The following is a 25,239-nucleotide window of genomic DNA, read 5'->3' as shown; positions in this document are numbered from 1 at the left end:
TATATAAGTTGCTGAGGGTCAATCTACTCGTAAGGAGTTTAATCAAGAGCCGTGGCTTGGAAGCTTATACTGGATGAACTCAAATGGTAAATAAGTCATGTATTTAAATACTTACTGTTATTATTAGCAATAAAGGAAATTGTTTTAGGTTTTTCTTTTTCTTGGACTTCGCTTAGGTTAGGATTTATCAAACCTAACTTCAGACATGTGCTGTGTAGATGTCTGCACTAAAGTAATCAAAAAGAGCTCCCTTTATAGTGCAGTGGAGAGAAATAGGCTCTTTTAGGGTAATATGTACCAAACTCTAGTCTCAATTGTTTGTGTTGGCCAGATCTCCATCCACTAAAACAGATCACAGGGTAACAATGTAGATACCAGCATCAGAGCTAGGCACACCTAGTGTCTGTCTCTGGAAAACGTGCCTTAGGGTAAGTGCAGAAGTATATTTTGTGATGTTAATCTACTGATTTGTTCTGAAGTTGAACTCTCTAGCCAAATATATGGCAACTGTCTAGGAATGCTTTTCCAGAACACCTGCAGAGCTTCCCAAAGCTAAATCAGGTAAGAATGACCAAGAAGACAGGAATCCTGCTGTGCACAGGGACAAACTCTGGCAAAAAGTGAGCCAAAATAATTAGTGTAATTTGAAGATTACTGTTGAATTTATAGTGGCTTTCCTCAAAAAACTGCTAAAATGGTCCATATCCTATTATGATGTGTTGCACATCACCCAATTGGAGAAAATACAGGTTCCTGGAGTTTAAAACTTTGCTACCCACAGATACCTGAATGTTTCTGATAGTGTTTTAACATACGGGAAAAAGTAAATTAAGTATCCATTAATTTTAGTTGAACTACTGTAAAAAATGTGGGGGGTTTTATACTGTCTTAAATAAATGACATCTGATGTGTTTTTAAAACTGTGAGAACTTAATCCAATATAAATATACCAAGTCTGAGTGAACCTCATGAAGTTTAACAATGCCAAGTCCAAGGTCCTGCATGTGGTCATGTTGATGAGAAGCTCCACATGAACCAGGAGTATGCGCTTGCAGCCCAGAAAGCCAACCACATGCTGGGCTACATCAAGAGGAGCATGGCCAGAAGGTCAAGGGAGGTGTTTCTTCCCCTCTGCTCCACTCTCATGAGACTTCACCTGGAAAATACTGTATTTAGCTTTGAGCCCCCAGCGTAAGAAGGATGGGGATGTGTTTTATAAGCGGCTAAGGTTTTAAAAGCTGCGATTGCTAATAGATTTAAAGTATAGAGCATCATGTACTGTACTGACAGATTTGTACTGGCTGAGACATTTGGGCTTGTTCCACCTTCAGAAGCGCAGGCTCAGAGGAGACCTTACAGCAGCCTTCCAGTATTAGGTTCTAGTATTATATTACCAGTATATATTCCAGGTTTAGGTACTAGTATATATTCCAGTATTAGGTATAGGGGGCTTGCAAGAAAGCTGGAGAGGGACTTTTTACAAGGGCATGTAGTGATAGGATAAGGGTTTTAAACTGAAAGGGGGGACATTTAGATTAGACAACATGAAAAAATTCTATACTATGAGGGTGACAAGGCACTGGCATAGGTTGCACAGAGAATCTGTGGATGCCCCATCCCTGGCAGCATTCAAGACCAGTTGGACAGGGCTTGGAACAACCTGGTTTAGTGGAAAGTGTTCCTGCCCATTGCAGGGGTTTGGAACTAGGTTATCTTTAAGGTCCCTTCCAACCCAAACCATTCTGTGATTATCCAGCCTTAAAAGAATTTTAGGTTGTTGTGGTCCATTCTGGGAGATGATACTCTAATGATATACATATATATATATATGTATGTATATAGAGTTTAAGGTCTAAGTAATGCAACTTTGCAAAGTTCCTTCAATGCAGCTTTAAAAGTTCCTGGTTTGTTGGGGTTTTTTTTATTTCAAATTATAATTTATTCAGTGCCTCAGAGCAGTAGAGCATGTTACAGGCAGAAGTAAAAACTGTCGAAGTATGATCACTTTCCTGATGAAAAAAATAATTAAGCACCCCGGTTGTTCTATAGCATAGTAGAGCATCACAGGCACAAATGGGAATAAAAGACAAAAAATGTTATTTTATTTCTATTAATTTTGTGGGCTTGAGAAATTCTGTTGCACACTACACAGAAATTTAGACCTGTGTGTTGTGTCAAAGCTATCATGTGTCGGTGTAAAGTGTCCATGTGAAATTCAGTTCTGTCATGTAATCTTTTCCTTGACTGGTACACAAATACTCTCCTGTTTAAAGTGTCTTTATTAGCCCTTCCTGAGGGGAACAGAAGAAAAAGAGGTGTTTAAAATCCTATGGCCTTGCCCTACGCATGAGAAATTGAAAAAAAAAAAAAAAGCTATCGCTCTCCCCCCCTCGCCCCCCAAACTTGGAATTTGTGTTCATTTTATTTGTACAGCAGTCAGGATATGTTTATATTATATGTGGACTGCCCTATACTGCTGGGTCCAAGAGTCTCTCACCCCTATATATAGCTGTTGAGGGCATGTTTTGCCAGTGCAGTTCAGTGTCTGTCAAACAGTTGGGCTTGTGCATAAATATCCCATAACTCTGCAGCAGACCTGTAGTTCATTCAGTGCTTTTTGGTGTTAGGGAGAATGGGACCCAGTCTCACTGAAACCTTCAGGAACTGCTGTAATATAAATGTTAAATAATAATGACCAATACTACTGCAATCAAACGGAATAGTCGCATATTCAAATGAAAATGTGAATTATCATCAGACACTATTGTTCTTGTGTGTGAGTTAAAACTGTTACAGCTGTTATTTTGTCTCCCATTCTGACTGTGGAGGTAGGTGAAAAATCCTGGTTTTGACTAAACTCAGTTTTTGTGGAGGAAAAATAAGTTCAAGAATGGTTCTGCTATGTGAATTCAAATAGGGTAGGATTGGGAAAATAGCTAAATATAGCAGGTTTGCATGACAAAATTGCATGAAAGCTGCTGGTTTGGGGGAATAACATTTCAGTTAAAACATGACTTCTTACTAGTTCTTTCCTCTAGACCGCTTTGACATAGCACAAGGAGAGCAAAATACATGTTAAAATCATGGAGATTTGATTGTTCTTACTAGAAAAAAAAAATTATGACTAAAGGAAGAAAACTTTCTACCAGTTTATGATGTCTTTATGGTTGTTCTTTTTTTCAGAGAATTGATGTTTCAGATCAAATTGTTTGGTAGAGAAGCATAATTGTTCTTGGTATAGCATTGTTTCTGTCTCTTTTTTCTTTTTCTTTTTTTTTTCTTTGTGTACTTTAACATTCTTCTTCTGTTGCTTACTTTGAGTTCTAGGACTGTCATGAGCATGCTGTATCCTCCAGTGAGACACCTGAACTGGTGAATTAGTTGCTTCAATTAAATCTAAAATCTCTGAGTAATCATGACAAGTAATTTGCTAGTAGATATTTGCAGTTATTTGAGTAGGTATTGATTTAATTGGATTATGTTGAATATCACCATGGTTCAGTTGAATATTTAGTCTGTTTCTTGCCACAAATGTTTCAGCCACTAGAATGATCTTCAGTGGCTGCGCAATCTTTGTGCTGTATTGTATCTTGTGATAGACTTGCCTTCATCAAGTCTGTATATAGTGAGAGTTTTGTACCACTTCAGGGATACCAGGAAGTTGTGACAGTTTCTTTTCCAGAATCTTTATCTCTTACAGTGTGGCTAGCCTAATTTACATTTAATGCAGCTTTCACAGATACCTTTCGACTTAAATTTGCTGATAAAATTAAACTACCTCAACACAGGATGTGTATATTTTCAACAGTTGTTTCAAAGTGTTATTTGTTTGTGCTGCTGTAATGATTGGGAGTATGAGTCATAGGTAGCAGCTCCACTCTGGTAGTCCTGCACAGGAAAAGAAAAAGGCAGGCTGTATGGCAGGTGTACCAGCAGTTTTTCTTCTCCTCACAGTGACATAACTTGTCTTTCAAAGCTGACATATCAGTTCTCCTTTTGTGGCAGGAAGGCAAAATATCATCGAATTATAGAGTCACAGAATGGTTTGGGTTGGATGGGACATGAAAAGTTTATCTGGATCCAGCCCCCTCTCATGGGCAGGGACACCTTCCACTAGAAGGGGTTTTGTTGCTTTCAAGAGTGACACAGGTAGACATGCAATGGTAATGAAGTTCTTTATGTGAATTGCAACATGAATGCAATTCATGTTGCAATTCGCAGCCCAGAAAGCCAGCTGTATCCTGGGCTGCAGGTCGACCAGCAGGTCAAAGGAGGTGATCCTGCCCCTCTACTCTACTCTCATGAGGCCTCACTTGGAGTATTGTGTGCAGTTCTGGTGTCCTCAACATAAAAAAAACCATGGAACTGTTGGAGCAAGTCCATAGGAGGGCCACGAGGATGATCAGGGGGCTGGAGCACCTCCCGTATGAAGATAGGCTGAGGAAGTTGGGGCTGTTCAGCCTGGAGAAGAGAAGGCTGCGTGGAGACCTCATAGCAGCCTTCCAGTATCTGAAGGGGGCTTATAAGGATGCTGGGGATGGACTCTTCATCAGGGACTGTAGTGGTAGGACAAGGGGTAATGGGTTCATACTTAAACAGGGGAAGTTTAGATTGGATATAAGGAGGAAATTCTTTCCTGTTAGGGTGGTGAGGCACGGGAATGGGTTGCCCAGGGAAGCTGTGAATGCTCCATCCCTGGCGGTGTTCAAGGCCAGGTTGGATGAAGCCTTGTGTGGGATGGTTTAGTGTGAGGTGTCCCTGCCTATGGCAGGGGGGTTGAAACAAGGTGATCTTAAGGTCCTTTCCAACCCTAACTATTCTATGATTCTATTCTGTGATTCTAAATTTGCTGAATCAGGCTTAACGGAATGAGGGTGCATGGGGATGTGTGCATAAGCACAGGCAGTTGTAATTAAGTCCAAAATGGCAAATTTAAGAAATGTGTCATTGGAACTCATTATGCACTTTAGGTTACTTAAATTCATATCTCAAGAATAGTTTTGTTTCTTCAACAAGTCTGATGTACATCTACTCAGCTTCAGACCCAAGTGGTATTATTTGGATTTATTACACTGTCCTAGAAGTTTTCCTCTTTAGCTAGGAGTTTCTCACATCATAAATTTTATGTCCTAAAATTAATTTCTATCAGTGTTTCTCATCAGATCATAAATGAATATTTTAATAACAAAGACTGAAGCAGACAAACAGAAGTATGCTACCTCTTCTTTAACCATTGTTCTTACGTGTTACTCCTACAAGTTGATGGGCAGAGATTAATGAATGTGGTAAATACTAGTCCAACCTAAGGGAACAGTTGAGTCAAAGCATAGCCTGTAAAATATAGGACATAGCAAAGCTCACTGAATTCAGGTTCAGTACTGTACATGATGTTGGAAGTTCTTGGATTGCACATGGAAAAGTTTAAGCTACAGGCATTATTTTGTGTAAAATATTGCCTTTTCTGTTCTCTAACTACCCAGCATCAATCTTGAATTTAAAAAGTAAAAATAAAAAAGTCTAGTTTATATATGTGCATGTAAGAGTGTAATGGGTGCTCCTTGTCATAACACTACTCATGGTATAAAGTTATTACAGTTATTACGGTTTCGTAGGAACTGAAAATGTAGTTCCTTATGCTTTCTGTGCCATATGCAGACATGCCGCAAGATACGCTGTGTGCTAAATACTTTGTCCTCAAACTGCTGCCTACTTCAGTTTGAATTTAATTTTCACGTAGTCTTCACAATGATCAGGTATGCCAGAAGGTGCTATACTTATTTAACACAGAGATTTGTGCTGATTCCATCTGCTGGTAGAGTTTACCCAGAGCCCCCAACAGAAAGGTTTACTATATTCCAGGCATTTTTCTCTCTTGATTTACTTACCCCCCTTCTTCCAGCCTGTATACATGCTGTGCATGCTTTTCAGATCGAGTAAGTGAGAGGCTGGGTGACAAATTAGACTGGAAGCATCTGTTTCTGCTTCTATGCTGTAAATGCTGAGACAAAAAATATACTGTATGTAAAATGAGTTAGCACATTTATCCAACTTTTCTTTTGGAGATGATGCTTCACTAGATGAATTGTCCCTGAAATTGGGCTACTACTGAAAATAAATTTTGTATTTTATGGTGGAGTAGAAGAAAGTAATAACACAGATGTACCACAGAGGATATAAAGATTCCTTGGAAATACATGAGAAATCCGTATTTTAGTAACTGAACATACTGAATAGGGTTTTTTAACTGGGTCTGAACATTTGGGGGTTTTATATTAGCAGTCTTGAAGACTGGGACTTCTCTGTTTGAATATAGGTTTAGGAACCTATGTTAGCAAATATTGGCCCTCACAATCAAACATTCCCATATCTGATTTTCAAGCCCCCAGGTTTTTAACATTTTTTAATTTACTTATTTATTTTAATCTCGAAATTATTTTCAGTTTGTCTGGCATCTTATAGTTTATCAAGCTATTGATTTAGTAAGATACTGCTTTCCAAATCTATGTTTTCTTGTGTGCTCTCTTTAAAGAATTCTATTCCATAAATATTGTTCTTAGATGTTTGCATTGGGAAATTAAAAGCAGGTTGCTGCTTAGAAAAAAAAAAAGATGAGGAGTAATAATCTTTTTTATGTCAGCAGTACCATAAGCTTTCTTGTACAGCATAAACCTTAAAACTAACACCTACAGTTTTAGATGCTTAGGAGCTCTTTCATTGTAAAATGTCCAAGTTGCATTTGGATTGGTGTGGTTCTCTTATAGTCAGTAAAATCCTGACACTTTTCGGACCAGGCATTTGAAGAAATTTGATATGTTCATCTTTAATGAAGTTAAATGTATGAATAAAAACGTGCAATACTGAGACCACAGTGAGGCCCTGCTTCTCATGTCTTGGAGACTAATTGCAGAGAAAGGAGATTAGTATGTATTACATTAGCTTTCCCTTGAGTAGAAAACCAAAGGTTATAATTTGTGTGGTATTGAGTAGATTATGCTTTGTAAGTACTAAGCTTTTATACTTAATTCCTGAAGCCACAAGTAATCTTAAAAGAGGTCTAATAATAATTTGAATTGAAAATACATTTATTGGCATATATAAAAGGCAGAAGGTCATGTCATGCTGATGCAGTATGCGGTGTTCGTTCTTCGCTTACCTGCACTGCTGCGGCAAAATGGAGAGTGCTTCTGCTCAATAAACTTTCAGTATATCAAAAACCCTAAAAGCATTCTTAATTTAATAATTATTATAGTATTGTATCTTCCCTGGTTGGCAAAAGAAATGTGTGGCATTTTATAACACATACGGTCACGTCAAACATACAGGTTTGTATTCCACATTGCTTTGTGGATCACCTCTTTATGAATGCTCTAGCTTTGAAAACAGAAACTAATCACATGTTCAGTTAAGATAAATGCTGACATTGTTTCTTGCTAAATGTTCCTGCAGACTGTATGCAGGAAGACTGCAACTCAAATTTCACAGGTTTTTGCTTTTCTGGATTTTTTTCTCTTCTGGGTAGTTGGAGACATGAGGTAGATTCAAATCCCAGTCTGTGGTATAAAGTCCTTATGCAGACTTGAGGTTGTATAAATTAATAATTACATTTAGTAGTACTTTTTTTTTTTTCCCCTTTTCTTGTGACCCACCGTCTCTGACAGAGTATTTATATTCCCCAGAACTAACATTCTTTACTTACTTGGATTATGGGTTTACAAAGCTACAGCTGTTCTTACTGTGTTTTCACCAGTGCTATGATATACTGAATAGGAAAGGGATTCTGATCTCAGCTGCACCATTGTAAAATATAGTTTTACATGTGACCCACTTCTGCTGACATCGGTTGAATTTCTCTGGAATTTCATAGCCACAACTCAGATCAGACTTTAGTCTTAAATCTCACTAAGTTTTTTAAAACCCTACAACATCTCTTACGTAAATACCTTCCTGTCGTAGCAATTCTTTCTGGCAAAAGCTGCAGGTAATCTCATGTTTGGATTTCAGTTAGAAGTTCATTTTTGCGTAGGCCCATAGGGTTTGGGGTTTTCTGTTGGGTTTTTTTTTTTTCACAGTTCTCATTTTTAGACTGAAGTTGTAAATCTATGCTCTCAGTCTCTCACAACTAAATTAAAAGAATTTAAGGACCTAATGCAGGACAAAGGTGTTTTATTGAGCACTGGATAAAGCTTCCCCACTCCTGCCACTGCCTCCATCCTCTTCCATTGCTGCTTAATTTTGGAAGCTCATAAGCTCTTCACACACCTGCTGTTTTGACTAGAGAGTTTATGCGTGGGATAGAACTCCTGGCATGGATAGCACAGTGCCTCCCTTGGGCTTTCACCAGGCATGAGCTAAAAGTAGTAGTATAGAGTCCCTTGAGGACCCCAAAGTAAGAGGCAGCCTCAGCTCATGCCAGTGTAGATCTGACTGGGTAAGGCTTTTCACCAAATACTGTACGTTGTAGGGAGATACCTTGGCAGTAGCTGTTTTTTGCTTTTTATATCATAGCTTAGCATTTGTTGTGCCTAAGGAGTGAAAGCCATGGGAGCAATTTTCCTCCTTCCTGAGGGAATTCAAATCTGTCTCCACCTCACCAAAACATCTCCTAACTACCCAAGAACTCTGCCAGCTCTGGACACCCCTCTTTGGTTTGAAACTCTTCAGTTTGAAAAAACAAGAAAGCAAGTCATCAGTAAGTTGATATAGTCTTGTGGTTAGAGCACTGGATCAGGTCAGAAGTTTGAGACATGGTTGTTATTACCAGAACTCAAGATTTGTTGATTGATAGCTCAGTGTAATGTGTGGAGAAGACTTCCCCTTCTATATGAATAGACTAACTGAAAAGCTATCTCATAAAGGTAGGGTATCACTGCTGTTTCTTTATTAAAAGAAAAAAAAAAGTATTATTTTTCTAGGCATCATTTTCTGTAATTCAAATCCCACAGGTGAGATGCTGTGTTTATCAGAAATTCTATATTATGGTAGTTTCTTCCTTATATCAGGCCTATGATATGTGCAACCTTATTGTATTACTTCTGCAGAGCTGGTCTGATTAGTGAAAAAAAGGTTGCCATCCCAGAAGTCCCACAATTTGTGTGATTAGGTCATCTGATGAATTTCTCATCTTTTGCTGGGTTTGTAACTGATTGGAAGTCTCATATATCCTGAGTTTGTGAAAACAAGGTTAGTCATATGGTAACCCTAACATTTTGGATTGCATTGTGAGGCATGTATTTTTCCTTCCTGCACAAGTCACAGGCACTTGCTGCAAGGTTCTGGATTCACTTGTGAAGACAAGGAGCATACATGTTTGTCAGATCTTGTGTGATGGAGTCTGCATATTCTGAACAAGATCACTTTATTCTCCAAGTTTGGGCAGTAAAAGAAAGGAAATAGATAAAATTTGCTTCAAGTGGGGTTTTTTCTACTGTGCAGGGTATTTTGGGGTAAACATTTTATCTTAACTGTGAAAGAGTTACAGGAAAATAATTATGTTTGTAGTTTGGTTGTTTCACATTTCCGTGGAAGAAAATTGAATTTTGTATACAAATTTTATTATAAATAAATTGTGTACAAAGCTGACATAAAAACAGGGATCCTGGGTATAAATGCCTACATCAGCTTTTTACCCTGATACCTGAACATGAGAATACCAGTGGTGTTGTCAAACATATGCAGCTTGGCTACCAGAGGGTGTCTTGTATCTACTTGTCAGATGGTAGAAGAATAATGTGAAAAACTAAAACCCTTTAAAAGTGAAATTGTTTACAAGAAAAGTACTCTGTTTTAGAAGGAAAGCTTCAATAAGTGAAATTTTTTGTAGCAGTTCAAAGTTACTGACATGCTGTATTGTCAACAAGAGTTGCAGATCGGCTTTAAAGTTTGTCAGTGTAATTCATCTCCTGCTATAATAGGTACAAGGAGATGTTTCTGCCTGTGCACCTGTATATTATGTAGTAAAATTTTAGTTCCAAATTTGTTGGTCAACCTTTGAATTGGTATTTCTGTAGAGGGATACCAAAATGAGTACGTTTTCCAATTATTACCTTCTCAGTATATATTTAATGCTAATATTCATCTTGCAAAGAGAGGTTGCACACAAAACTTCACTGAATATTGTTAGAAAAATAGTAACATAGAAGATAGCCACAGCCATATTTTAGCATATCTCAGCCTGCTATATCTTATTTTCAGTGGGATTGATGCTATATTAAAGTTCTATATAAATTTTAATTGAGTCTGCTCAGTTGTCTGATTTGCCTAAAAGTTGTGTTCATTTGCTCTTCCATAAGAAACAGAGGGGAAAAAAAGAATTCACTACATGAACAATTGTTCCTTTGTTTGAAGGTTCAAGCTCAAGTGCGACATGCAAAACTCAACTTTGACAAACTGAAAACTGATGTCTGTCAAAAAGTGGATCTTTTGGGAGCAAGCAGATGCAACCTCCTTTCTCATGTGTTAACAACATATCAGGTATCCAAAGAAAACGTTGACCTCCAAAATAAAGATTTACTGTTAGTATATGTTTTTTTAAGAGGTTACCATGGCAATATTCAACTGTAAGAACTGTAACTAGTATTGGAGGGGAGATGTGAGATTTTCACTGAAAGCAGATTGGTATTAAAGCTAACATTGCATTGAAATTTCATCCTACCTTACAGATAACACTTCTTCATTTTTGGGAAAAAACTTCACACACGATGGCAGCCATCCATGAAAGTTTCAAAGGTTATCAGCCATATGAATTCACTATGTTAAAGGTAAGGAATATAGAGGTATGTTTGTGCTAACTGGGATTTTGTTTGATTATTCCAAAAGAGTCATAAAATGCAGCGGAACTAGGGAATTATGTTGCTCTCCAAAATCATGCTATTTTGTCTTTTCATCTGTTTTTAAAAACTCACACTCTTTAAGAACACTTTATTGGGCTAAATGTTGAGTACATGGATGAGTTACACGGTTTCCACGCCTGTACTGAGACTTTTTAACCCTTCAGTGCTCTGGGAAATAGTTTTGCTTGACTAGTGGTATTTGCTGTTTCTTTGTAATCTTGAAGTATGGAATATATGTTGTATCTGGCTGTAGTCTGAGTTCAGAGTTTCACCAGGTATCTAAAAGTCATCGCTCAGCACTGTGTATTTTCCTGGTCATGCCTGCCCCTTCATAGTTGCTTTGCCCCTTGCAATTTGAGGTTCAGTAGAGGAATGGGAAAACAGTAAAAAAAAATTTATCATCTTTCCAATTATCCCATATTTTGTGCAACATGATAACTATGTTATTGGCTGATCCTATTTGCACGGGAGAAAAATAACATTTGTCTGAAGGATATCTGAGGGAAGGGTTAGCACTGGAAGGAAAGTGAGGAATGAATGCCTTGCAGCAAAGCCACTGCTTGCTTGAAGAGACAACCCAGTTTGAAAACAATTACAAGTCATAGCCTCAATCCATGAAATGCTTGTGCATTTGACACTTAGAAGTGGAAGTTGAACTGCATTATGCTATTTAGCCTGCAGCTATCCCAGAGCTCCTGGAAAAGAAGCACCAGAAGGTATATGGTTTAATTCACCCCAGACTACCAAACTTGTCTGTACATGACTATGCTATATTTAAAGTTGTTTTCTAGAATGTGGGTTGGGAGGGAGCAGTTTCTGAACTTTGAAGTGCATAAAGAGCTTGTGGAGGCTGTTACTTCTGCAGCATGAAACATCACAATAGACCAAACAAACAAATTTTAAGCTCAGTCTCTCTTGACCAAGGACAAAAATGAAGAGGCTTATAAATTGTTTTATCTTACCCAGCCTCTGAAGAATCCTGTCTTGCAGGAAAAGACCTCATTTGCTATGAAGTTAACATAACTCTAAGCTTCTTTCTTGCATAGTGCACATCGTAGAAGATGGGTTTTAGCCAGAGCCTGTTTCAGCAATCTGCTGGAGCAGATTTCAGCAGGAGACAGTAGGGCATAGTTACCTTGACATTGCTAGTAATTACCTACACACTTACTAATTAAATTCCAAACCAGAAAAGAAAATCCCCTTTATTTCCTCACTGTTGCTTCTGATGTCTAGTTCACAGCCTGGGTTTTGCATGGCCAGGATTTACCCTGCTCAGGAGCCTGGGTATCATGCTTGTGGACTGCTTTCATAGCTTCCCAATGTTAGAAGGCTACCCAGGAATCTTTTTCTTTGCTTTGATGCAAACCAATTTCATTCTGATTTTTGTAGGTAGCCCGTGTTGTTACTGGGTATTTATTCTCTTTTCTATCTAAAAAATTGATTATTTGAACAAGATGTATGATTTTTCAAAAAGCATAGTAACATTTGGACATTGGAGAGAAACTTGTAGAGAAAATTCACCTGCCCTGGAGAGTGAAACACCCATGTGATGGAGGATGAGAGAGATTTGGGGATGTTTGTTATCTTTTGAACTTCCTTCTGTGAAAGATTTCGATATGATCTGAATTTGAAATTAGATCGGAAATCTGTGATGAAGAAATACAATCCGTATTGAGTCAACATATATGTAACAAGCACACCCTTGAAGCAAAATATAACTGTAATAATGGTTGTGAATATTGTAGTGTGTTTAGGATGCAGCCTAACTTTGTTATGAGAATCTGAACCATTTTCATTGCTGTCCTCCTGCACTGAAAAGATACAATTTCCTGGTTTTGCAGTGAAATGTATGCTGAGAAATTGGGCTAGTCAGAGGTAGTTTTATGCTACAGAATTTCATGGAAGTCTGTAGTTTCATAAAACAGCTGCTTGGGAATAAGAGTATGCTACTGCCTTTTAGTTCTTTTATTTCTTTCGGTCGCTAGAGCATGGGATTATTTCCTATACCAAGTCTCCTCTATGATCTCTTTTCCCCCAATTAGTAGTTCCTGTTTGTTTACGTTAAATGATTGCTGAGAAGATTAAATTAAAATCTGGTGGTTGCATCAGGTGAGATTCTGTTGCGTAGGAGAATATATGTCTGCTGCTACTCCAGGTGCCTTACTAGGGTAAATCACCTCACCTTCACTTGTCATTTCTGAAAGGTGTGGGACTCCTGTGGGTCCCATGTCTTGTCTGCTAGACCTGGGTGTGCAAAAACAATAGATGTTTATGGCTAGGGAGCTGATCTCTCCCATTCATATTGTATGTTCATGCCAGAGTAACTATATGTTAAGAAGGAGCTGCAAGATAATTCTATATTGAGATTACATAGTATTATTTCTTTTATGAAGTTTAATAAATGGTTACAGGCGATCTAGGGCAAGTGTAGTTTCTGATGGAGAAACTTTTGATCTAAAAATATACCAATTGAAGATGCCTTACCCATTAAAAATATACAATCCAAATATGTAATAGCTTATAACACACATAAAATATTTCAGTGCGCCCATTTCTAGATTAAATTGGGAGGTACCCCTTTTAGAATATTTTCTGTATGTTGTATCTTAAAAGAGATCTTTCCTAAAAGAATTTTTTTAGTTTGGTACTTGCAAATAATTTTTGTGTATTATGATTCCAGTAGAAATCTAGCAGCTTAATTCACCTTTTGCTGCAAGTGGTCCTTTTGAATTAAACTAAGCATATGTGTATATAGGATTAGCATTTTACTGTAAAACAAGAATTTAAAGAAACTGTTAATACTTGACTTAGATGTAGATTGTCTTACTGAAAAATTAGAAGGTGCTATGTACTGGAAAATTACTGTCTGTATTTAGTAGTATGAATATATTCATGTACCAGGTTTACCTCAGGAAAGAGACTCTTAAAAGCCTCTCGGGATTGTTTCTGGAAAGAAAACATTGTCTTTGGAGATGTTTGCCAAAACTCACTTAATGAAAAACAGCCCATTTGTTTTCTTTGCTTCAGGGTGTACACTGAGAGTAGTATAATCGTGCTATCGCAGCTGTATTTCCTAACTGCAAGTTTTATGCTTGATGAAGGATGATTATTAATGTGCTAACAACTCTGTATTGTGATGTAAAACTATCTGAAGTATCTGTTACTGTATCCATTGCTGTACTATTAAAGATGATGGGCTGCTGTTTTGGTAAAACCTTTAAAGTTTCGTTGTCTTGAAATTACTGTATATCGCATGAATTCAAATTTATTTCAGGGGCTATTTTTCAGGAATAATACCTCTTTTCAATTTCTGTCTCCATTTATTTACCTTAGTTACTTAATGAATAATTAGTTACATTTTTTACATTTGAATGTATAATACCTAACTTCCTGAAGAGTTCATATGAGCCTAGAAATAATAATAGTTCTGGTAATAGAGTCAGAAGGTGTATTTCTCAGTGCATCCATTTATTTCTGTGCAAAGTGAAACACTGCTCCTTACATGGTTTGGAGAACCCTGTCCAAGCAGGTACTACAACACTGTTGCCTCATGCTGACTTCTGCTGTAGTCGGGTATCCTTTTTTTTTTTTATCCTATCCTTTGTTGCATGTTGACTTTACTCACAGCAACATTGCATATAATTTTCTATCTCTAGGGGTTTTGTGGGGGCATTAGGTGTTTATTGGGTTTTTCCTGATGAATCTCCATGAGGAAATTTTGAGGCTACCTGCTTTTCCCTCTTCCCTTTCAGCTCTCCCCCAAACGAAACCTATCCAAGTTTTTGTCTCCTCAGTGGTGCTGCATTTCTCCATGTGTCATGATATCCTGGCTCCTGGATCTGCCCTTACTGTGTTGCTTTGATTCTTTCTCAGTCAAAAGGAAGCGCATTAGTTGTCCGAGGCACCTGGGGGGAACTGTGGGCAAGCTGAGTGCGTTGTCAACACTCTGGTGATTTAACTGCGGAGGACAGGTTTTGTGTGCAGTCCAGATGATCTTGGCTTGACTTGAAAGCAGCCCAGATACAGGTGAAGGAATTTTGTGAGTGAGTAACAGTCAGCCACAAAGTAGTGCCTGAGCTGGAACCAGAGTTAACTCTGCAGCAGAGGAAGTCCCTGTAATGCAAAGCTGTGCTGTCTTTCTCTGCATTGCACTTCTGTACAAGTATAATGCATATATGCTTTTTGAATCCTAATTCAGGTCCTCTTGGAGTCAATGGAATAATTCCCATAGATTTTAATGGTTCAAGAAGTGGAACCTAATCAATAGCCAGTACCAATGCAGTTAAAGGGTAACATATTCCTTCACAGGTGACCTAGCCTGAGGTGACTAGTGTCCATTATTCAGAATCCAGGAAGTACACTTACATGTAATTCTGGGTAGCACTGTTACAGTGTCAAAAAAAAAAAAAAAAAAAAAAAAAACCAAAACGTGACAATCACAGAATAAGGTAAATTTCTTTAATGCCTGTATTTGGTATTGCTGCTTTTGTGATACCTCATCTTTGGACACATCTACAGTGCTAAAGTAGCTTATGATGAATTAATCTGAAGTTCTAGATAGAAAAAATAACGTACTAAGAGGAAAAAAGTGCAACTGTAGTATACAACAGATCCATTACTTTGGTTTCTGAAACACTGAAGTATACATTTCCTCATACAGACAAGTACTGAGCCAAGCAGAAACTAGAATGCCCCTACTGGGGATTCATCTGTCCTGGTTAACAGGGCAGTGCAAACAAGACCTGTGACATGCTTGGGCCTGCTTTTATTATAACAGATGGGCTGGAGACTTAACTTTTATTTAATAGATGAGATAGATTTAGCAGCCACAGTTTTTCCCTTTTTTTACTGTTCTGATGAAACATACTACCATTTTGTTAAACTTCCAACATAGAATCATAGAATAGTTAGGGTTGGAAAGGACCTCCAGATCATCTAGTTCCAACCCCCCTGCCATGGGCAGGGACACCTCACACTAAACCATCCCACACAAGGCTTCATCCAACCTGGCCTTGAACACCGCCAGGGATGGAGCACTCACAACCTCCCTGGGCAACTGATTCCAGTGCCTCACCACCCTAACAGGAAAGAATTTCCTCCTTATATCCAATCTAAACTTCCCCTGTTTAAGTATGAACCCGTTACCCCTTGTCCTGTCACTACAGTCCCTGACGAAGAGTCCCTCCCCAGCATCCCTATAGGCCCCCTTCAGATACTGGAAGGCTGCTATGAGGTCTCCACGCAGCCTTCTCTTCTCCAGGCTGAAAAGCCCCAACTTCCTCAGCCTATCTTCATATGGGAGGTGCTCCAGCCCCCTGATCATCCTCGTGGCCCTCCTCTGGACTTGTTCGAACAGTTCCATGTCCTTTTTATGTTGAGGACACCGGAACTGCACAGAATACTCCAGGTGAGGTCTCACAAGAGCAGAGCAGAGGGGCAGGATCACCTCCTTCGACCTGTTGGTCACACTGCTTTTGATACAGCCCAGGATACGGTTGGCTTTCTGGGCTGCGAGCGCACACTGAAGCCGGCTCATGTTCATTTTCTCATCAACCAGCACCCCCAAGTCCTTCTCTGCAGGGCCGCTCTGAATCTCTTCTTTGCCCAATCTGTAGCCATGCTTGGGATTGGCCCAACCCAGGTGTAGAACCTTGCACTTGTCATGGTTGAACTTCATAAGGTTGGCATCAGCCCACCTCACAAGCGTGTCAAGGTCCCTCTGGATGGCATCCCTTCCCTCCAGCATATCAACCGAACCACACAGCTTGGTGTCATCGGCAAACTTGCTGAGGGTGCACTCAATCCCACTGTCCCTGTCACCGACAAAGATGTTAAACAAGACCAGTCCCAACACCAATCCCTGAGGGACACCACTCGTTACCGGTCTCCAGCCGGACATCAAGCCATTGACCACAACTCTTTGTGTCCAGCCAGTTCTTTATCCACCGAGTGGTCCATCCATCAAATTGATATCTCTCCAATTTAGAGATTTTTGTGTTCATTAAGTGCTGCACAAAAGGTGGCTTATTTGGTTTAGCCTCAGCTCTTTTGGGGAAAGAGGGGAGAAGATGGGTGAGATGCACTACTATGAATATCTGTGAGACAAATAAACTCACAAGTAGTCAGGACTATGCACATGAAATGTGGTTTTATTTTTCAGAAACTGAGTTAGGCATTGGGAATAGGAACATGTTTTCACCTTCACAGCAAAACGATTTGATAAAGCCAAATACCCACATTGCTAACACCTGTGATTATTTAATTACTATATTCAGTTATTTAGCTTTTCATACAGCAGTACTAACTAATGCATAACAGAGACAACCAGTAGTATATGTATCACTCCTGTAATCTCAGAGAGCCAGTCATTGCTTGTTCACATATCCAAATTTTGGCTGTAAAAATGCTAAGGAAACTGCACATTGTTATCTTGTAGCACGGTCTTTCAGATTGCAAAGGGACAGTAGGGCTTCCTAATACCACACCTGTCCTCTATCTAACTATCCAACATTATAACGCTTGTTTTCAGATTCAGGATGCACACAGTACCTTCCCATTACACTGCAGTTGCCAAGGTTTTGTCAGTAGTTGTGTCAGGAAAAAAGAGACTGAAGAAGTAAAGAAGCAGTTTATGAGGAATAATCATGTAAAGAATAAATTTTTTCTCATCTTGGGGGAAAAAAAGAAGGGAATGGGGAGAAAAAAGGAGGGGAAAAAAAGAGGCAAAGCCCACAAAATGGCAAAGAACATGCTGTCAGTGCCTGCTTTGCACAGGGTGTATATGGTTTTACTTAGAAATATTGGAAACAGAGCATGAATTTAGAAGTATTCAAGCATCACCTTCTTGTATAAAAGGTGTTCATGTGACTCAATTTGAGTATCTTCAAGCATTTTTTTTATTTTGCTTGTTTGAGTCAGATATAGTTTTGATACAGCTCAAAACCATTCTTACTAATGTGGGTTCTGTAGTTTGGTTTGGTCTTAAATGACACACATTCTATTTTGTTTTCTTATCTTCATTTATATTACGGTTATTATCTAGAGCTTACAAGATCCTGTGAATAAACTAACAGAAAAAGCAGAAAAGGAGGACCTGCAGATTGAGAGCACCAAATCACTACAAGATCAGCAGAGTCAGTAAGTTGCATGGCCTATAGATTAATAAATATTTTTGTCTATAATCTGCTTTCTGGTTGCTAAAGTCACCAAAGATTTATAAATGGAAATACAGACACAGCTAGTCTGATCACACTAGCTAATAGGAAGCTTAATACAAGAATTCCTGAAATGTTGTAATGTGTACATGAATAAATTTTAAGGTGGAATTAAGAGATTTAAAAAGACCCATTAAACCTTTATATGTTTTTCATCTTTGTTAGCCTTCTCTATATTTTTCAGCTTTTGCTTCATTTTTTCTGTAATAAAAGAAATGGTAAACAACTACACCTGGGAGAAGACATACGAGCATTTTATTTCTCTCTTCAGCAGCATCTCCTTTCACCTGGGAATAGGATATGGATTCCTGATTGCTTTGAGCAGCGATTAGTTTTTGTAATGTATACAGCATCAGTTAGTAATCCAATGAAGCAGTAGGTACTTAGGGTAAAGTACATCTAAGTGAGCTGATGCTGCCGGGGTTTGAGTTACTTGGTGCTCTGAGGTGAGAGAGGCTCTTGAATGAACTGCTATGGGGAGAGGAGAACAGGAGAATGAGATGTGATTGCTCCCCTATGGGACCATCAGGATTCAGTTGCAAGGAGATGCAACATTGATATAATCCTGCTGCCACCTGTTTAAAGTGACCAGCAAAGGATCAGTTGTCAAAAAGCAGAGAACAGCTTGACTGACTAGTGGGTTTTGCTCAGCTATTTATAATGGATTTTTAAAGAGTTCAGTTTTCCAGTCCTATTTACTTGTTTAGATTCAAAATCACTGACCAAAACCAGTATATAAATTGGTCAGATTTGGTACTATTGAGATTAGAAAGTACTCGGCCAAGTGCCATTTGGCAGGTGGTTGTCTTCGCAGCACTTCCTTGAATATGCTGCATCTCATGTGACAATAATAAGTAATTTTATAAACTGTTCTCCTTAGTGTTGAATATAAAGGTCTAGAATGAATTTATGATTTATGCAAGATGTGTGCATTTGCACCTACTAGCAAATGCATCAAATGATATGTCATGGTTGTACTTGTATTTATTTATAGATTATCTTTTTTCTTGTCTGTCATAAAACTGAGGTGAAAAAATATGTCACCATTTTGCTGTCTAAAACAAACCATAAATAATCATCTAAGATTCTAGAAGAATTACACAAAACAAAGCTTTTAAAATCTGAAAACTTTCCATTGACAGTAAACATTCTTTATACTAGAATTTGGCCTGACTCTAATTTTCCTCTTCTTTGCCACAAGCATATCCTCAGGAGCAGGAGAGGTGATGACTCCTGTCCTGTCACTAGAGGATAGGAGGAATGTGCCTGCACAGGCCTCTTAACCACATCAGCCTTGTGTCAGCTTTCTTCCCTACTGGTTGAATAGCTTTACACAAAGTAACAGCAGTTAGAAAGTATTCTAGCAGAAAATCTTTACAGAAGTGGTTACCTTTTTATAAGAATTGCATGTAAACCACAGCTTTTTATTCTGTCAAGAGCTTTTTCATCAACACTGCTGTTCCATTTATTTAGAAATCTGCTGCCATGGCACAAAACTCTCCTGTTGATTTTTAGTTTGTTTGTTTGTTTGTTTTGAACAGTTGTATCACCTCCATGATAGTTACGAAAGACCAAATCTGGAGAAGCACACTACACTATACTTTCCGTTACAGAGATTTAGTTAGATGAAAAATGAAAAGGTGGTAGGTTTTGATAGTCTTCAGTCTAATTTTGGTTTTCAGCAGACTTCTGCCAATGAAACATTTAAAGTTAACAGCAGACCAGCATATACAGCAAATGTGAGCGCCCATCTGAATTACTCTTGGTTTGTTATTGATATGATTCTTTAATGGTATGACCAAAAAGAGAAAAAAAAAAATATTGTTCTATAGCCTGAGAATTATTTTATCGATTTTTTATTTTTTTCAAATTAAGGTTGATTTCATTAGATGACGAGAGCCATACCAAGGAATCAAACTATTCAGGTATTTTGTTTCTTTTTATCATAACTTCATAAGTGCTGTAATACATGTTTTTTTTTCAGTTTTGTTTATTTCCTATATATTCAGCATCACCCAGCAAATCCCTACAAATACATGAAACTTAAGGCCAGAAAGATCCATTTAAACTAGTCTCTTACATATTAGATCACACTGCAATTCATTCAGTTATTGTTAGATAGGTCGAATAGCTTGTCTTCCAAGGCATAATTCTTACATTGGGCATGTCTTCAAGGAAAGAACCTACAGATTAATCCCTGGCAGTGTTCAAGGCCAGGTTGGACAGGGCTTTGAGCAACCTGGTCTAGTGGGAGGTGTCCCAGCCCATGGCTAGATGATGGGCTAGATGATCTTTAAGGTCCCTTCCAAACCAAACAATTCTATGATTAGTAGGTGTCGAGATCAAGAAAGTAGGCCACACCTAACATCACAGCTGACTCTACTCTGACAAGGGGCTTGGACAAGATGACCCTTGGAGGTTCTTCCAGCCTAAATAATGCCATGGCTTCAATATATCTTTTTCTACTAAATTAAAGAGAATGGAGGAAAATCTTTTTAACATGTGGTGTTTTATCCTCCATGAAGATACTTAAAAGGTACTACATTAAAATCAAGACTCCTTTCAAATCTCCATTTTGATAGGCTAACTATATTGATGTCTTGAAGACATCTTATCTACTCCTTTATTTATGGAGTTTATTCCACTGTACAACATCCCTTTTAAAATCTGAAATATATAACTGGACATTTTTGATGTCTTGTTTCTAGAAGGTAAAATCACATTCCCATTTCTAAATTCAAGGAGATTATCTCATTTTTCCGCAATATCAAATTAGAAGCTCATATTTAAATTTGTTATCAAGACTCGGTTTCTTTTTGTCACAGCTTTCTAAGACTCGTTCTTCATTTCTGCAGCATGACTTATATTCCTTATCCTAGAGGTATAACTTATGACTTAGCAGTATGAAATTATCCCAGCTTTGGCTGCAGCAACTGCATGACTGGCCTGAATGACCACCTCTAATAGTATGTTAGTTGTTTGCGCATTTTTTTCAAGAGTGATTTTGCATTTACTTCCAGATGACTGCTAAAGCCATTGAATAGCAATGGATATAACACTAAACCTTGCAGATCTAAACTAGAAACACTTCTGCTTTGCAGTTATTTCTCCTAACAACTGTTTTTTGACATCTGTTAGTTTTCATGTTCCTAATCCATTCAATATGTTCATTCTAGATATTATGCAGTGCTAACCTTTTGGCTGGAAGGCTATGCAGTACAAAGACAAGTTGTTTCTAAACAAATACTTTTACCAAAGAAAGCTCATAGTTTTATCAAAGAAATCAGTTGAGGGGTTTTTTTAACTTGGTCTGCTTTGCATAAACCCAACTTTTATTACAGGAATATTTATTATGCTTATATTCTTTTGCTGAATCCCATACTTGAATGGGATTTGGCTAATGTTTTGTCTAGAAGTAATGGTGAGCAACCAGCCCATAGTTACCTACAATTAATGAGTCATCCTGTTAATTACTGTTGTTGTTTGGGTGATTTTTGTAATAATGACACAATATTAGGACTTTTCTAGTGTTTTGAAGCTTCACCTGTTTTGCGATTAATTAGATCAGATACCTCTTTGATGAGATATTTTAATATTCTTGGATACAAAATCCGACTTACATTTTCTTAGCAGATGTTTTCTAGAATCTCAGTTACTTATGGGCTGTAAAATATTTCACTATCATCCATAATATAAATACCTTGCTCTGTCTCTTTCTCCATCATCTCTAAAGGAGCTGAAGTATCTTGGAATACTTCTTCCTGCTCTGCTAAATTTTTCCATCTCCCTTTACTAGTGGGTCTGTGCCACTGCTAAGATTTTTTTTTTTCCCCTTGAAGTACTCTGTATGTACTAAAGTAATGCAGATGTAACGCTACGCGCAATGGAGCTGTGTTTCATCTTAGTTTTCCTCATCAACTACTTCTACTTCATAACTTTCAATTGATTATCATTTGCTCTGCATTTTCTCTTATTATACTACGGATGTTTTTAAGGTTGGCTCCACCATATTTTCCACTGACTAAGGCAGGCTTTTAGTAACAGTTGTTCTTTCTTCGTTACAGAATTGTAGCTATTCATAGCCCACCTTTCGTGAACTTCTCTTTCACTTCCAACACACACTCCCCCACCAGTCAGTGTAGGGTTGGGGTTTTTTTCCCCTTTAGCTTTGTGCATTGTCCTTTTATGGAAGTGTCATGTGTATTTATCCTTATGCCTCTACTATTTATATAAAGTGTAATCAGATGTGATCATCAGTCCTTAAATGACCATCTGATTCATTTCTGTCATTGTCCTAGGAAAGCCTTGTTAAAATAATATGATTCAAACAGCAAGCTGTTCTGTTTCACTTAGTTCTGAACACACCTTGAAGTTTCTATTGAAAGGGTTTGGCATTCAATTTTTATTACCCTGTAGAGAATGTTATTTCTCCTTTTCAGCCTCAAGTTTGAGGCTTCCAGCAGATTTGCCTTCCAGTTCTGGCAATACTGTGACCAAGTCCTTCATTCGCCTTCAGAGCTACAGGCTTAGCTGTCTAGAAGCTAGATTTCCTCAACAGTTAATGGGGAAAGGCATGTTCAGCAGGTAACTCATCCCTCCTGTTTTGCTACGTATCTTAAATGGGATTACTGACCTGAGGGAGATGTCTTTCTTTTCACTGATAGATGGAATATAAATGATTGTTTTGACTCCACATCTAATTTAAGAGACTTGCTCAAAACTAGTTATAGTTGGAGCACTGTGGTATTTTTTCACCTCTGATAGCCTATAACCCTCAGCTATACATTTTCTCTCCTACTGCGAGGGAAATTAGCCCATTTATTTTTCTTCAGGAGAAAAGGTGCATTTTCTTATATACTGACCTGGGTGCTTTGGGGAAAGATTCCTTTTTCCCATTCCTGGACTTGGCTTCATGAGAAGAACATAATTGGCAAGGAAGGTGATTTAGGGACTGATAAGGTCCTGGCACTTTTGTGCTCTCTCCTGGCCTTTGTAAGTAGAGGCTTCTAAAAGAAGTGTCTCTGCTACTAGAGGACAGCAGAGACCTGTCTGATCCCTTTAGTCACCTCAGTTGGGAGCACTCATCCTGGAGCTGGACTGGTGTGGCAGTTGGTGATTCAAAGGAAGTTTCCCCCAGATTCTTATTCAGAAGTTTGCCTCACTTCTTAGAAATGCTTGTACCTTGGGCCTTTCATCCATTGTTACCAGGTTCATTTTAAACATGAATGACATTAGCCATTGCATCTTGAGTTCATAGTGATGTTGTTTATATGCAAGGTATTGTGCAAAGTGCAATTTGACATGCTTATGGATTTTGATTACAGCTGACGATGGCAAGGATGTCACATCTACATTACAAGGAAATTGTAACCGCAAGCAGAACTCAGGTGAAGAGACTTAAGAAAACTACCTTTAGCTGTATAAATACTGATTGTTAGTGTACTGCAGATCTTCCTTTATTGCTTTTTTCTTTTTTTCTTCTTTTTTTTCTTTTTTGATTTAGGTGCCATAGATGACTTACTAGACCTGCAACCTGAAGAAAATGGTATGAAACATTAGTGCATGTCTGGTTCATCTGCATTTCTATTACAGCACCAAGTATAATTTTAATCTTAGATCATAATTGTTTTCATAATCTGAAAGGTTGAATGAAATTATACAGCTGCAATTTTGGAACAGTGTTAAAGGAAACTCCATATACATGCAGAGGCACAATTCTTGATGTTATAATGTGAAGTAAACTTTACTGGGGATAAAATGCATTGTAATAATCATTACAATTATATAATCATTTTATATATATATATATATATAATCATTAGCTATATATAATATATATAAAATCATTGTATATATAGTCATTAGCTATAATGATTAGATATAATTATATATGTAATCATTAGCTATATATATAACCATTAGCTATATGTAATATATATTTATATAGCTAATGGTTATTATATACTATAATATATATATTATATATATAATATATATAATCATTATATATATAATGATCATATATATAATCATTAGCTATATAATCATATAGCTAATGATTCAAGATTAGCTATACTTGAGTATATCAAATTTTCCCCACTTAAGTAGGTTCCACTCTGTAAACCTTACCCCTCCTATAACATTTTACAGACTTTCCTTTTGGGTTCTTCAGTTGTTATACCACAACCCTTGGCAATACACTAGTAACAACCAGATTTTACGTCAGAAATGTACAAATTATTTTGGCATATTAAAGCATTATAAGAACTGGTGGCTTCTTTCAGCCACATAGTCAGTTAAATCAGTTATGCTGTTCTCATACACACATGAGAAAGCAATTTTTCATTCCAGGCTCTACTCCTACCTTTACGCTTTTGTTAGATCTGTGGCAGCTCAAGGGGATGTGCTGTTTGGTTGCTTGGGTTTTTTAAACAAAGGTTGCTATTTTACCATATGTAAAGATCTGTCTAAAAGTTTTATATTGAGTTTTCATATGCACGAAGAGTACTGCCTATAATTTCTCAATTGCTTTTCACTCATATATCTCAAAAGAATGAATAAAAAACCTTCAACAACAATAAAAACAACTGTGGCAACTCAAAAAGCAAGTAAAGAAGCAAAGAAAAAAATCCCTTTGTGTAGTTAAGTCAGTCAGATTGAGGGAGTAATGTGGCGTTATTTAAAGAACTGCCTTCATGGTAGGTAAGGAAGAGAGAATTTGCAAACACCTCGGCTTTGGGTTTGCCATGGGCAGTCTCTTGCACTGTGGGGATGGGGAAATTACCCATGTGGGGAATCACCCGTGAAGGCAGAAGCAGGGAAAGTTCCTCAGCTGTTTGTTCAGAAGCAGCCCTAATCTGTGGATGGATAAGGTAGTGATGACTTCTTTTCTGTGATTAATAAAAAAAGGTGAGTGCATGTCTGATAAAGTTCTTTTCTTCTTCTGGTTTTCCCCTTACTCAGTTCCGTTCCTTGTTGTGCCTTCTTAGTGGAGATACAGATAATGCGTACAATTGTTGTGGGGTAGCTACATCAGATAAGGATGATAATGTTACAGTATCAGCCATTTACCCTAATTTTACGCACTAGCTGGCTTTAGACTAGTGAATATTGTATTATTTTAAGTGAAACAGTTCAGTTAGAGGTACCTTTTTGTGTGTTTCAGAATCAATTCTTTATCCTGAGTTTCCAATCTT

General features: G+C 37.8%; 1 protein-coding gene across 4 annotated transcripts in view; it reads left to right on the top strand.

Annotated features, from left to right (window-relative positions):
* Positions 1-25,239, top strand: part of ICA1 (islet cell autoantigen 1) — a 73,974-nt gene that overhangs the window by 37,983 nt on the left and 10,752 nt on the right. For 2 of the 4 annotated variants that reach the window (XM_065666209.1, XM_065666206.1), the window contains exons 7-12: positions 10,345-10,470; positions 10,659-10,757; positions 17,872-17,966; positions 19,919-19,968; positions 23,368-23,430; positions 23,547-23,588. In XM_065666209.1, the coding sequence (XP_065522281.1) occupies positions 10,345-10,470; positions 10,659-10,757; positions 17,872-17,966; positions 19,919-19,968; positions 23,368-23,430; positions 23,547-23,588 (475 nt within the window). The remainder of the gene's footprint in view (positions 1-10,344; positions 10,471-10,658; positions 10,758-17,871; positions 17,967-19,918; positions 19,969-23,367; positions 23,431-23,546; positions 23,589-25,239) is intronic. The other 2 variants (XM_065666208.1, XM_065666207.1) reach the window with 2 other exon arrangements.

This window comes from Lathamus discolor, chromosome 2, assembly GCF_037157495.1.
Source record: "Lathamus discolor isolate bLatDis1 chromosome 2, bLatDis1.hap1, whole genome shotgun sequence".
In the NCBI taxonomy this organism is placed as follows: Eukaryota; Metazoa; Chordata; class Aves; order Psittaciformes; family Psittacidae; genus Lathamus; species Lathamus discolor.
The sequence above is the reverse complement of the archived record's forward strand: the minus strand, read 5'-3'. Positions and strand labels throughout refer to the sequence as shown.